At 44.4% G+C, this 15,259-nt stretch overlaps 1 protein-coding gene across 1 annotated transcript in view; it reads right to left on the bottom strand.

Moving 5' to 3' along the window:
- Positions 1 to 501: 501 nt before the first annotated feature.
- Positions 502 to 15,259, bottom strand: part of LOC126419587 (uncharacterized) — a 190,022-nt gene continuing 175,264 nt past the window's right edge. The window contains exons 5-6 of the mRNA XM_050086774.1: positions 11,456 to 11,571; positions 502 to 568 (exon numbers count right to left, since the gene is read on the bottom strand). Coding sequence (XP_049942731.1) covers positions 502 to 568; positions 11,456 to 11,571 — 183 coding nt within the window. The remainder of the gene's footprint in view (positions 569 to 11,455; positions 11,572 to 15,259) is intronic.

The following is a 15,259-nucleotide window of genomic DNA, read 5'->3' as shown; positions in this document are numbered from 1 at the left end:
ATATCAAACATAACTAATTCCGACGTTGTGCGAGAACAGATTTCAGTAAACGCGGAATTACCGAGACGCGCCGAAGGACACGATAAACAACGCTCCTGAATGTGACATTACTATGACATATCACTATTTTGTAGTTACATTTGTGGGCACCGCAAATGTTTCTTGGAAGAAAGCTTCACACCCTCCTGGAGGTTCAGATTGGTCTTGGCAGGAGCTCTGTTCTCGACGGAGAGCAGTCTGTGAATATCCTTAGGTCAAGCACACCTCCCTGGCCTGCTGAGCAACATTCTCTGATCTGTGGCCCGCTCTGCTTCCTTTGAGTGAACACAGCTGACGTCTGTCCACGTGTCGGACGGTGAACGCTGCGCCCGCTTTGCCAACCCTTTGGATAGTGTGAGCGTGGTATTTTTGCTTTTCTGCATCAACTTCGAAGACTGAGACACAGCGGTGCCGCTTGGCTGTCAGGGAAGCGTCGATTCCATTTTTTTAAAAACATTTGGTTTATCCAATGAGATTGGGTCGTGACACATTCGTATGTGCATAGTGGTCCAAAAATTTTATTTCAATTCTATGACAAACAGAGTAATTATTAATCAACAGTGACTTTTCTTATAGGTTGTAATGGAGTCCCAGAACGTTTTAGTCTCTTGGACGCTTTATTATGTTGGACAGATGAAGATTCAAAAATCAAAAGTGGATAAAATCCGAAAGGGATTACTTCTCTAAAATGCATTTCTTTAAACAGTGCCTTTATAAACTAATAACTAATGCCTGAAACCTCTTTGGCCATCACGATTAACATTTTAACTTGAATTAATATGTTTAAAAACGGGTGCATACGCTGAATAGAATTACACACCTCACAGCTGCACTATTCTCCCTTGTGGTCTTAAGGATCTGCAGCAGAGTGCACAAAAAATATCTTACCCCTTATCGGTTCGGTGCAGATCGCATGGACGGGGAGGAGCAATGGTATCGTTAAAGTGTGGGGGAGGGGGGAGGGTCCGCTGCAAACCGCCGCTGTGCGGTAGGAGAGGTACAATTGAACAATTGAAGCATACTCCTGAACCTATATCTTGTAGAACTAAGTTACCGCTGGCGACTAGCGAGTCTGGAAACGACGAGGGCAACCAGTAATGCGAAATACAAACACTCAAGTTCAATAGTTGGTGACTAGAGTACCGAAAAAACACTCAAGTTCAATAGTTGGTGACTAGAGTACCGAAAAAAAAATTCTGTGTATGCACAATAGGAGGTCACGCTTGACGGACCAATTGCATAGTCCAGCAGGCGACCCAAACAAAGGCGGCCACCCCTTCGGGACAAAGGAATGGAGTCACCCAGCATTCAGGACGTGAATGCACAGTGTTGTTATGAACTCGATGAAACATTTCAAAAAATCGGTACGGTTAAATGGCCAAGGACAACGTCACAAATGATACGGTACGTGGAAGATAAAATCTCACACAGTTTCTTACAATGGTTATAAATATTCAGCGTGTTCACCCTCCGTCACATTTTGTCGCTATTGCAGTTCTGGTCATATCCGACCCAGAATATCAGAAGTGACCGTAAGGACAGCTGCAGTGATGCGGTGTTGCAAGTCTTCGGCGTTCTGTAGCAGAGGTGGAACATAAAAGCTATCCTTGATATATCCAGAGAAGAAAAACTCACAAGGCGTAAAGTCTGGCGACCGTGGTGGACTCTAAAGTTGTGCCAAGTCGGTGGTCGCAGCACGGCCAATCCAGTGACGTGGCAACGTCTGCTTCAGGCAATCCTGTACAGAAATGTGGAAATTCTGAGTCCCACTATCATACTGAATGCTGAAGTTCCTGCTATCACTTTGAAACTGTTGCACGAGCTACAGTTGCAGCATCTCGTTATACATGAGGTGTTCAATAATTAACGGAACTCATTTTCCCCGAAAGCAGGTTGGTTTTATTTAGGATTCCAATCCTCATACTAACCCTCACTTATTTGGCTACAAACCCGTATTTTTCAAAATAATTCCGTTCAATGCGACGGCCTCACACCACCGCACTGGCAGGGCTTGTATACCCGCATAGTACCACTGTACTGGTTGATGTCAGAGCCAACGCCTTGCTGCATCATTGGTCTCCCCATCGTCCAAGTACTGCTTCCCGTGGAGCGTATTCTTCACTGGGACAAACAGATGGAAATAAAAAGATGCGAAATGTTGGCTGTAGAGGGATTCAAGGAGAACGGTCCAATAAAGTTCGTGAACTCCTCTCAGGTACGCAGCCGTGTGTGAGGCCTGGCGTTGTCGTGAAGATGGAGAAGATTGTTTGAATTTTTTCTGGTGACGAACACGTTGAAGTGTATTCATCTGATTGACTTACGTTTTCCTGGAGACATGTTAAATCTCAACTTAACCGTTGATAAGAAATGTTGTACCCGTGGTCTAGGGGTAGCGTCTTTGATTCATAATCAAAACGTGTTCGATCCCCGCCACTGCCTAAATTTTAATAAATAATCAGCATTGGCGGCCGAAGACTTCCGGCATAAGAAGTCAGCCTCATTCTGCTAACGGCCTTGTCAAAGAGGGCGGAGGAGCGGATAGAGATTCAGGGCACTCTCTTGTCCTAGGGGTGGGAAACTGCCCCTAAAGGCGGAAGAATCAGCAATGATCAACGACATGAGGATGCAGAAGGCAATGGAAACCACTGCATTAAAGACACGTAATGTGTATCCACAGGACATGTGGCCTGTAATTGAAGAAGTGTCATGATGATCTCTTCATTGGCAAAAGATTCCGGAATAGTCCCCCATTCGGATCTCCGGACTGCCAAGGGGGAGGTTACCATGAGAAAAGATTGAATAATCAACGAAAGGATAACGTTCTACGAGTCGGGGCGTGGAATGTCAGAAGCTTGAACGTGGTAGGGAAACTAGAAAATCTGAAAAGGGAAATGCAAAGGCTCAATCTAGATATAGTAGGGGTCAGTGAAGTGAAGTGGAAGGAAGACAAGGATTTCTGGTCAGATGAGTATCGGGTAATATCAACAGCAGCAAAAAATGGTATAAGAGGCGTAGGATTCGTTATGAATAGGAAGGTAGGGCAGAGGGTGTGTTACTGTGAACAGTTCAGTGACCAGGTTGTTCTAATCAGAATCGACAGCAGACCAACACCGACAACGATATTTCAGGTATACATGCCGACGTCGCAAGCTGAAGATGAACACATAGAGAAAGTGTATGAGGATATTGAAAGGGTAATGCAGTACGTAAAGGGGGACGAAAATCTAATAGTCATGGGCGACTGGAATGCAGTTGTAGGGGAAGGAGTAGAAGAAAAGGTTACAGGAGAATATGGGCTTGCGACAAGGAATGAAAGAGGAGAAAGACTAATTGAGTTCTGTAACAAGTTTCAGCTAGTAATAGCGAATACCCTGTTCAAGAATCACAAGAGGAGGAGGTATACTTGGAAAAGGCCGGGAGATACGGGAAGATTTCAATTAGATTACATCATGGTCAGACAGAGATTCCGAAATCAGATACTGGATTGTAAGGCGTAAACAGGAGCAGATATAGACTCAGATCACAATATAGTAGTGATGAAGAGTAGGCTGAAGTTCAAAACAATAGTCAGAAAGAATCAATACGCAAAGAAGTGGGATACGGGAGTACTGAGGAATGACGAAATACGTTTGAAGTTCTCTAACGCTATAGATACAGCAATAAGGAATAGCGCAGTAGGCAGTACAGTTGAAGAGGAATGGACATCTCTAAAAAGGGCCATCACATAAGTTGGGAAGGAAAACATAGGTACAAAGAAGGTAGCTGCGAAGAAACCATGGGTAACAGAAGAAATACTTCAGTTGATTGATGAAAGGAGGAAGTACAAACATGTTCCGGGAAAATCAGGATTACAGAAATACAAGTCGCTGAGGAATGAAATAAACAGGAAGTGCAGGGAAACTAAGACGAAATGGCTCCAGGAAAAATGTGAAGACATCGAAAAAGATATGATTGTCGGAAGGACAGACTCAGCATACAGGGAAGTCAAAACAACCTTTGGTGACATTAAAAGCAACGGTGGTAACATTAAGTGTGCAACGGGAATTCCACTGTTAAATGCAGAGGAGAGAGCAGATAGGTGGAAAGAATACATTGAAAGCCTCTATGAGGGTGAAGAGTTGTCTGATGTGATAGAAGAAGAAACAGGAGTCGATTTAGAAGAGATAGGGGATCCAGTATTAGAATCGGAATTTAAAAGAGCTTTGGCGGTCTTACGGTCAAATAAGGCAGAAGGGATAGATAACATTCCATCAGAATTTCTAAAATCATTGGGGGGAGTGGCAACAAAACGACTATTCACGTTGGTGTGTAGAATGTATGAGTCTGGTGATATACCATCTGACTTTCGGAAAAGCATCATCCACACAATTCCGAAGACGGCAAGAGCTGACAAGTGCGAGAATTATCGCACAATCAGCTTAACAGCTCATGCATTGAAGCTGCTTACAAGAATAATATACAGAAGAATGGAAAAGAAAATTGAGAATGCGCTAGGTAACGATCAGTTTGGCTTTAGGAAAAGTAAAGGGACGAGAGAGGCAATTCTGACGTTACGGCTAATAATGGAAGCAAGGCTAAAGAAAAATCAATACACTTGCATAGGATTTGTCGACCTGGAAAAAGCGTTCGACAATATAAAATGGTGCAAGCTGTTCGAGATTCTGAAAAAAGTAGGGGTAAGCTATAGGGAGAGACGGGTGATATACACTATGTACAACAACCAAGAGGGAATAATAAGAGTCGACGATCAAGAAAGAAGTGCTCGTATTAAGAAGGGTGTAAGACAAGGCTGTAGCCTTTCGCCCATACTCTTCAATCTGTACATCGAGGAAGCAATGATGGAAATAAAGGTTCAGGAGTGGAATTAAATACAAGGTGAAAGGATATCAATGATACGATTCGCTGATGACATTGCTATCCTGAGTGAAAGTGATGAAGAATTAAATGATCTGCTGAACGGAATGAACAGTCTAATGAGTACACAGTATGGTTTGAGAGTAAATCGGAGAAAGACGAAGGTAATGAGAAGTAGTAGAAATGAGAACAGCGAGAAACTTAACAATAGGATTGATGGTCACGAAGTCAATGAAGTTAAGGAATTCTGCTACCTAGGCAGTAAAATAACCAATGACGGACGGAGCAAGGAGGACATCAAAAGCAGACTCGCTATGGCAAAAAAGGCATTTCTGGCCAAGAGAAGTCTACTAATATCAAATACCGGCCTTAATTTGAGGAAGAAATTTCTGAGGATGTACGTCTGGAGTACAGCATTGTATGGCAGTGAAACATGGACTGTGGGAAAACCGGAACAGAAGAGAATCGAAGCATTTGAGATGTGGTGCTACAGACGAATATTGAAAATTAGGTGGACTGATAAGGTAAGGAATGAGGAGGTTCTACGCAGAATCGGAGAGGAAAGGAATATGTGGAAAACACTGACAAGAAGAAGGGACAGGATGATAGGACATCTGCTAAGACATGAGGGAATGACTTCCATGGTACTAGAGGGAGCTGTAGAGGGCAAAAACTGTAGAGGAAAACAGAGATTGGAATACGTGAAGCAAATAATTGAGGACGTAGGTTGCAAGTGCTACTCTTGAGATGAAGAGGTTGGACGTGATGAATTGTAGTGAACTGCAACAAATGTACTTATAATGAGCTTTAATGACTTACGATTTGTGCCAAGCTGGCTGAAATAGTAGCACGGGCTACCACAGCATAGTACCCTCCCTAACACAAACTTCAATTCACACCTCATTCCCATCTTGATTTTCTCATTCTTAAGCCATCAGTTTTGCCGAGGCACTCCGATATTGGAATAGCACCACGGCTTGGAATGGAATAGGAAAATCCCGCCTCTATCTCAGATGTAGTTTATCTATTCATCTGATTGAATTATATTTACCCGGAGGTACACTGAGTCTCTGTCTTCGAGAAGGATAGAAGGTGATGTTTCTCCAATTTCATGAGGGTGACACAAAACATTTCAGAGTTGATCGTTGCACCTTGAGGGAGGATGTGAGACAGGATAACCTCTTTAGAAATTCATAAGGCCGCCGCCATGACTTTATCGGCTGAGGGTGTGCCTTCGAACTTTTTCTTCGTGGGGAAGGTGATGTGGCGCCACTCTATGGACTGCCGTTTTGTTTCTGTTTCAAAATGGTGAACCCAAGTTTCATTGCCTGTGATAATGTTCAGCAAAAGTGGAAATAAGAAGCCACGTAAGGAGCAGGTATTTCCCTATTCCCTTCGTTGCTCTTTATGGTCTTCTGATAGGCGGCGAGCCGGCCAAAGTGGCCGCGCTGTTCTGGAGCTGCAGTCTGGAACCGCGAGACCGCTACGGTCGCAGGTTCGAATCCTGCCTCGGGCATGGATGTGTGTAATGTCCTTAGGTCAGTTAAGTTTAGCTAGTTCTAAGTTCTAGGGGACTAATGACCTCAGCAGTTGAGACCCATAGTGCTCAGAGCCATTTGAACCATTTTTTGATAGGCGGCGAGGAGCCCAGCACGGACACACATTGGAGTAACCCAACTGGTGGACGAGTGTGTCAGCACTACCAACTGACACGTATAGTTGAACATCGAGATGTTTGATTATGACCTGTCGGTCACCTCGTATTAGACTGTCCACACGTTCCAACATTGTAGGAGTCACAACTGCGTGCGGCCGGTCTGCCCCAGGGAGTTTGGACAGGTTTGCGCGACCTTATTACGCTGACGCCAGAACCCTCGCCCAACAACTTACCATGCTTTTATTCATTTCCACGCCTCCAAAGACATTCTACAAACGTCATTCAATATCTGTGATACTCTGGTTTTCCGCTTAAGGATTTCAATAACAGCCATCTGCCTGGAACGCACCTGTGTTACATGCGCTATTTTTAAGGCGACCTATAGCGCCACCACCTATCGGAACTTCGTGATATTGTAGGAGCTGAAGCGGGAATGTTCCACGGTGTCTCACAACAAATTCCTGCTGAAATTAGCCGAGAAAATAAAAACGGGTTGCATCACTTACCGAACGCCCCTCGTATGTGACACCATTGACAGCTGTCTCAGTGAACAAGAATCAACAGACGGATATACATCGGGAAAAGGAGTAGTTCGACAGTTGTTTGTCTATTGTCCTCCTAATTCGTGTCTTTTGTTGGTTGACCTTATCTGATATATGAAAAGTGGCTTCGTCACTGAAAATTAATTTGGTTGCGAAGTCATCATTTTCACAATGCTTCTGCATATCGGTGCAGATATGCGGACAGCGCCATCTGCCGTTATGGCTTAAGGCATGCAGGATCTGCAACTTGTATAGATTCAGTCTTAAACTCTTATGGAGTATTTTCCACTCTGTTGGCTGAAGCATGTGCAATTCTGTACTTCACAGCATCATGCTTATCACATAGAGCACGGTCGTTTCTGAAATGGTGGGTCACCCAGAATGTTTTGCGTCGCACAAATAAACATCCTCCTCGAATTTCTTATACCACTAGACTATGCTGATGCAATCTGATGGTGTCTTCCCGTGAAATTGGCCACGTAGTAGGTTTGCAATTTTTTATAGATTGACACTATCACAATCTTGTAACCAAACTGTTTTCTCTACAAACAGATTTGTTATCCGCCTTCAATGAATTAATTTTTTTAGTGACCGGTTTCGATTCAACATGAATCTTCCACCGATCAGTTTGTATACAACATTAAAATAACTAATTAGCAAATAATCTACGAAATACGAAACATTAAGATACCACGCCAACATCTAACATTAAATGCAGTGGAAGATACCTGTAATCCATCAAACTATCAGAAAATATACATTTCAAGTCATATAATACAGTAATGGTTTGGAAGGATCCACGTTATTAATATAGCCTTAAGGGCTATATAAATAAAATGGATTCTACTATACTGTTATTATGTGATGTAGAACATAAATTTGCTGACAGTTTGACAGGTTACTCTTGTGATCAATGTCAGCAGTTCGTGGTCTACGGCTTGCATTGTTGCCTCTAGATCACGGTTTCTGGGTTCGATTTCCGGTCGGGCCGGGGATTTTCTGTGCCCAGGGACTGGGTGTTTGTGTTGTCCTTATCATTTCATCATCATCATCATCATCATTTTGAGAGTGGCTAGATTGGATTGTGAAAAGAAAATGGACTGTGTAAAAATTGGGCCTTTGGACAGGACTAATTGCTGCACAGTTGAGCGCCCCATTCATTTGTGTTCTGCTGCATTCGATGTTTGATGTTGACGCACGGTGGTGAAATTTTGTATTTAGTGTAGTATAAGCTAGTTAGTAATTTTACTGTTGCTTACACATATGAGGACAGTTCATCTAGAGCCATAATGGCCATTTAGAAATTTAATGCAATGAAGATGGATAATGTTTATCTTGGGAAACCAGGTGTGCCGATTTGACGTCCAAGAAAATTACGCCCATTTTTTCAATGCATTCTGTGCCATGTTTGCCACCATTCTTAGTAAATACTTTCTGTTGTGCCCCTGTCTAAAATTTCCACAAACTATCTGGCTAACGCCACGCCCAAAAATCGTTGAGAATATGTCTTTCAGGTACTGTATCTTCTATTATATTATATTTAGCTATTAACCTATATCGATTTTTCTATAGGATGTTCGAAAATTCTCGTTACAAACTTCTAGGACTTTTAGAGGGGAGTGAGTAAATAATATTTGGAATAGGAACCCATGTCCGGAAACGTCATCCAACGATGCTACAGAGCATCAAAGTTATAGGCGCCGGTGTCTGTAAATGTATGTTTGTACTCAGAGTGATTCCGTGATGATGTTGCAAACTTTCAAGTATGATGGATAAGATAAATGTATCAATTTGAGGTAAGGGTCGCTGTAACTGAAACGAACAAGCTGAAAGTTATAAGCAAAAACCGTTCTGATACCTTGAGAGAGAACAAGTTACTCTCTCACCTATTTTCCACATACGGAAAATTATTGAAGATTTTATTACAATCTGACGCACCTTGAGCGAGACTCCAGAAAGTTCACGGCCTGAACAGACGTTGATGGAGCCTGGTAGGGCGCTAAAAGAATGGGGTATTTTTATGGTTCTTAACTCATACTAACAGCATGTTTGGAGTTGAAAACAATTGGCAGCAAGCCCATCCCTCAGCAAATCTTATCAGATAGGCTCACAGCCATACAAGGCAGATAGGGCAGCCCCTCCTCGAGACAGGTCTCCAGCAGAACAATGCCAAGATACCTGCAGTGGCGCCAGTGGAAGGCTGCGCTGGGGACGACAGACTGAAGGAGCGCGTCTACACAGTGGAGTCATAAACTGCGCACTGTGTGCAAATCCATGTGTAGTAAAAATTCACAAGTTTTCGTGTTCGCCAATACTGCAAATAGGCCTGTGGACCACTTCCATCGGCTGCCTTGGTTGTATATGAAACTCTGGCATCTGAGAAATGTATAGAGATACAATCTTTATTACACCTAACAAGCTCCAAGGCACAGGTGATTTAAATAAAGATCTTTAAAATTGTATCTGTTTGCTTGTTGGTGTGGGAAGTGACACAACTTAGGAGAAAATCGTCTTTCCCTCCATGAAAACTTAAAAAAGCCAGCAATTGGCTGTTTCTTTTTTTTTTTTATTTTTCAGAAACGCAGGTTTCTTAACTCTTGCCCTGGTTTGATATGAGTTTGTGCTGCAAAGTGGGCCCTGCGATTGGCTCGAGACAGGGTGGAGGTGGTGCCGTTCGTGCATTTTGCGGAAAAACGGAATTTTCTTCTGTAATGGGTGCTGGACTTTGATCTGGTAAGAGGACTTCTTTTGCGTCGATGCTCTAGGTTGGGTAGCTGGTGCTTGGGACCCGTCCTGAGACTGACTCCACTTGCGAGTAGTTTAGACTGGGGAACATGTGGTGAAGTTCTTACTGTACTAACTTCAAACATCTTGGACTACTCGTTTGCCATGGGCACACTTATTCGTTTCTGGTTTACTAGTCTTGAAATTTGGTACCCTTTGCACTCTGCCGTATAAGTGAGCCAAATTCGTCCTTGGTACGACCAGCGAATGGGTGTGTCACACACTGAAATCTACCATGATCTCAGAGCTCTGGTAGAGAGTAAATTGCTATCCGTCTGCCTGATCGCTAGACCGTGAGATTTTTGCATTTATTCCATGGCCATGATCGATTCTCAGGTGCTGCCTCACTTCTCACCTCCACCGCACCCATCTCGCCGGCTGCAAGTAACATGGCTGCATAAAGCAAACAGGGTAACGTACTGCCGCTCCGGTATTGTCAGGGCGTACAGATCTCAATCGCCACTTGCTCTCAGCTGCAGCTATATAGTGAAACTACAATAGATTTGATCAATCAAAGTCTGCTCAGCGTCAGATCAATTCAGACTGCGTTATCCACATGTTTAGGGCCAGAGTACTTGACTCACTTCTGGCACCCGGGATCCTTGTCCATTGTACTCTGACACCCACAGTTAGATGTTTATGGTATTCAATCAATAACTTGTTTAGCATAATTTATGTCTGTTTTCTTTAGAAAAAAAAGTAAATGTTGTTAGAACACCCAACCTTCACCTACATTCTGAACCATTTGTATAGTACCCACAAACATTTCAACAACTGACAGCGGAATACATGCACCGCTACTGTTGTTGCTGACGTTGTACAGCAGGCAAGTTTTAGGAGTGGTAATAGATTACAAATGGGCTCTAAAATACATATGTTAAGAGCTATGCTTACTTGTTTAGAAGAGGAAATGTGTTTCACACCAGCGAGGAGGGGCAATTGCTTATAGCAACTCAGGTATGCCTTTTAGACCCCATGTTAACTAGACACTTTTCTTGTTTTGGTGGATACTACTACCTCTGCAGGTTATATAAGCTACATTCGCAGCAACAATAGTACTGGTACATGTATTTCACTATCACAGGTATCATAATGATTTTAGCTTATAACTTTCGACGTTCTCTTCTGGTGCAAGGAACCTCACCTCAAATAGATACATTTATTCATCTTGAAATTTTACAACATAATAAGGGAATCACGGTGTATATGCAAATATTTACAGCCGCACCGCTTATAACTTCGATGCACTGTGGCGTCATGGATGACGGTTCAGGACAAGGGTTCCTGTTCAAAACATTATATAATCATTCTCCTCTGTATGTTCTAGAAGTTTGTAACAGAATTTTCGAGCACCTGATGTAATTGCCCTGTATTTCTGAGATGGCCCAAGTTTAACTGCGTGAGCTGTAGCTGCGTATCCAGTATGATCGTGTTGTTGAATGTACATGCTACTGGTCACACACAGGCGCGATTTACCGGTAGCGGTGGCGGCGGCTGTGGCGTCTTGAGCATGGAGAGAGCGGCAGCAGCCGGCGGCGGGGGCGGCAGCGGGGGTGGTGGCGCGGCGGGGGCGGCATGCGAGGGGCGACGTGGGCGGCAGCACGACTCGAGGGCCGCCTGGCGGAGGCCGTGGTGCAGCACGAGGAACAGCGTCGGCTGCACGAAGGCGTGCACGTAGGCCACGTGCAGCGTGATCTGGAACACGCGCGCCGGCTGAACCGACAGTGGCGCCGCACAGCAGCGCCGTCACCTCACTCACACACACACACACCTCACGTATGCTCACTCTGCACGGACACCAATACTTTTAGCTGTTAATGTTACTATAGCTGTACTATTACTGTTCGTAAATGTGTATACTTTCTTGCATTGTTTCTAGTAATGTCGAACATTTCTTAAGTGTGCTTTATGCACGAAAGTCACTAGTTATTGCTCACTATATCTCCGACGGCGAGACGCTTAATAAGAAATAACATGACACAAATAAACAAAACAAGGGTTTATTACTACCACAATAGGGAGATCTAATAACGAAGGGAAAAAAATACTACTTCTCAGACGCAAACAGGCACATGCCGAGAAGAAACAGTGAATAAACATATTGGGACGTGACTGCTATGCCACTGATAAACCTGAGGTTAACCGTTCGGTGTACTTGGCCGAAAGGTACGTCTCGGGATACCGTTCGGAAATCGTACATCCCGTTGTGATGGATTCCGCCCGGGCTCTGACTGATGGGCTGCTAAGAGCAGGCGCATGAATTCGTCCAGAGCTACGGTGGAGTGAACTGAAAACGTTTTATTTATTTATTTTTTCCTTTATTGTGATTTCATTCTCCTGCCCCATATGGGTAGGGGAGGGCTGTCAGCGGCACAATCCGACCCCCTTCAGCCGAGTGACATGACAACTAAGATGAGAATAAAATGTTACGTATAAGGCGATAAAAAAGGGGGACATAAAACAGAGTAAGGGGTGATAATTGAGGTAAAAATACACTGACATGGAGACGTTCATAGGGGGACAATTAAAAAAGTTGACATAAAGTTAAGAAACACAGTTGGCAATTCTTAAAACACAAACAAGAGGCTGAAGGCACACGCACATTAAAAGTCATCCACAGTATTAAAAATACACTTTAAATCCACTTGGAGCAGACACGATGAAGAATAAAACTGCCAGGTGGGACCTCCCGAGGGAGAGGCCGGAGAGGATGGAAATGAGGGGAGAGCAAGGTGCAGCAGAACGTTTTGGCTTGTGCCGCCCTATATAGCCGGGACGCGGAGGAATTCGTGCTGATCCAGTTCTGCACGCACGACAGGTCGGAGGAATTAGATCGCTGGCACGGGGACCTCTGGTAACGCTTGTCCTGCCATCTGTCGTCTTTCTTGTGATCGAAGCACTCCAGGGAGGAAATGCGTTGTACTTACGCAAACCTGCGATGATTCGGTGTCTAAGGGGTTGCCCTTCCCTTTAGGCGAACGGCAAGTACATGGCAGTTACCAATATCCATGCTTAAATAGGTTTTGATAGCAAGGAAGTCCACAGAAATGTATCCAAATCGAGCCAATATCCCAAAATTTTGTCACGTAGCTTAATTGGCAAGCTTGAAACATACCATGTCCTAAGAACTACACGGAACTGACGAAAGTCACGGGATAACTCCTAATATCGTATCGGAGCATCCTTTTTTCGGCATAATGCAGCAAGTCTACTTTTCCTGGACTTGACAAGTCGTTTGAAATCGGCTGCAGAAATAATGAGCCATACTGCCTCTGCAGCTGTCGATAATTACAAAAACTGTTGCCGATGAAGGATTTTGTGCACGAACTGACCTTTCGATTAAGTCCCACAACCGATCGATGGCACTCATGTCGGGCCATCTGGATGGCCAAATTATTCGCTCAAATTTTCCAGAATTTTCATCAAACCGATCGCTCGTAATTGGTGCCCTAGTGGCATGGTGCAGTGTCATCCATAAAAATGAATCCCATGAATCGCTGCAGACGGTCTCCAAGTAGTCGAACCTAACCATTTTCAGTCAATAATTGGTTCAGTTGGACCAGAACTCAGTCCATTCCATGTAAACATAATCTAATTATTACGGAGCTACCATCAGCCTGCTCAGTGCCTTGTCGACAACTTGGGTTCATAGCTTAGTGGCGGTTGCATCACACTCGAAACCTACCATCAGCTCTTACCAACTGAAACCGGGGCTCATCTGACAAGGTCACATTTTTCCAGTCGTCTAGGGTCCAAATGCTATGGTCGCGAGCCGAGGATAGGCGCTGCAGGCAGTGTGGTGTTGTTAGCAAAGGCACTCGTGGCGGTCATGTGCTGCCTGAACCCATTAACGTCAAACTTCACCGCAGTTACGTTACACATTGATTTCTGATGTTATTTCACGCACTCTTGCTTGTCTGCAATGACAACTCTACACAAACGGAGCCGCCCTTGGTCGTTAGGTGAAGGCCGTCGGCCACTGCGTTGTCCGTGGTAGAGATAATACTTGAAATTTGATGTTCTCGGCACACTCTTCGCTCTGTGCATCTCGAAATGATGAATTAGTTAACAATTTCCGAAATGGTTTGTCCATGCGTCTAGCTCCAACTACCATTCCGCATTCAAAGTCTGTCAATTGCCGTGGTCCGACCATAACAGTATGGCAATCACCTTAGTAAAATGACCGCTCCGCCCATGCACTGCCCTTTCATACTTTGTGTACGCTATATTACCGCTATCTGAAAACGTGCGTATCGCTTTCCAATAACGTGTGTGAAAATCAGTGGTTACTATTACTGATTCATAGATAGGGATCGATACCATGCCCGTCCACAGAAACGTATCCAAGACCGAGCGATATTTTAAAATTCTGATGTAGCTCAGTCGTTAAGTTTGAGAATTACCATGGCGTAAGAACTACGTCTGATAGGAAATACAGAAAAAATAAAAATAAAAAAGAAAACACATGTCTTTTCTCATACCATTGAAAGGTAACTACTCAATGTTTTCGAGGTTGATTAGTTTGATACTTGATGATATTTCATTAGTATTCGCAAATTACATCGCTTTGTACTGTTGTATAGCAAAATAATACACGAGGGGCATTCAATAAGTAATGTAACAGAGTTTTTTAATAGCAGGTTGGTTGTATTCAGGATTCCAGTTCACCATATTATTGCCCCGCCTTTTTGGCTTCTATTTTTCAATATAATTTTCGTTCAATGTGACAGTCTTAAGCCACTTTACTGTGAGGCCATGGATTTATGTATTTAGACATATGGCTAGACCCCCCCCCCCCCCCCCCCCGGGGGCAACGGCCTTGCCGCAGTGGATACACCGATTCCCGTGAGATCACCGAAGCTAAGCGCAGTCGAGCGTGGCCAGCACTTGCATGGGTGACCATCCAGCCGCCATGCGCTGTTGCAATTTTTCGGGGTGCACTCAGCCTCATGATGCCAATTGAGGAGCTACTCGACCGAATAGTAACGGCTCCGGTCAAAGAAAACCATCATAATGACTGGGAGAGCCGTGTGCTGACCACACGCCCCTGATGGTCCCGATGGGCCACTTGTGGCCTGAAGACGGAGTGTTAGCCCTCCCCCCCCCCCCCGCCCCCCCTCGTCCCCCACCCGGCGGCAGACCGTTCGTCGGGTGCCGGTCTTTCAATTTGACGCCATTTCGTCGATCGCAGTCGATGAGGATCATAGGATGATGACGAGGACTGCACAACACACAGTCCTTGGGCGGAGAAAATTCCCCGAGCCAGCCAGGAAGGCCATGGATGCCCGCATGGGCGGTGTCGGAGCCAAAGTCTTGCTGCATCAAGAATATCCCCATCATTCACGTACTTCTTCGCACAGAGAGCATCCTTCATTGTCCGTGT

Source organism: Schistocerca serialis, chromosome 9 (assembly GCF_023864345.2).
Source record: "Schistocerca serialis cubense isolate TAMUIC-IGC-003099 chromosome 9, iqSchSeri2.2, whole genome shotgun sequence".
Classification (NCBI taxonomy): domain Eukaryota; kingdom Metazoa; phylum Arthropoda; class Insecta; order Orthoptera; family Acrididae; genus Schistocerca; species Schistocerca serialis.
Note: the sequence above shows the minus strand (reverse complement) of the source record. Positions and strands in the feature narration are given on the sequence as shown.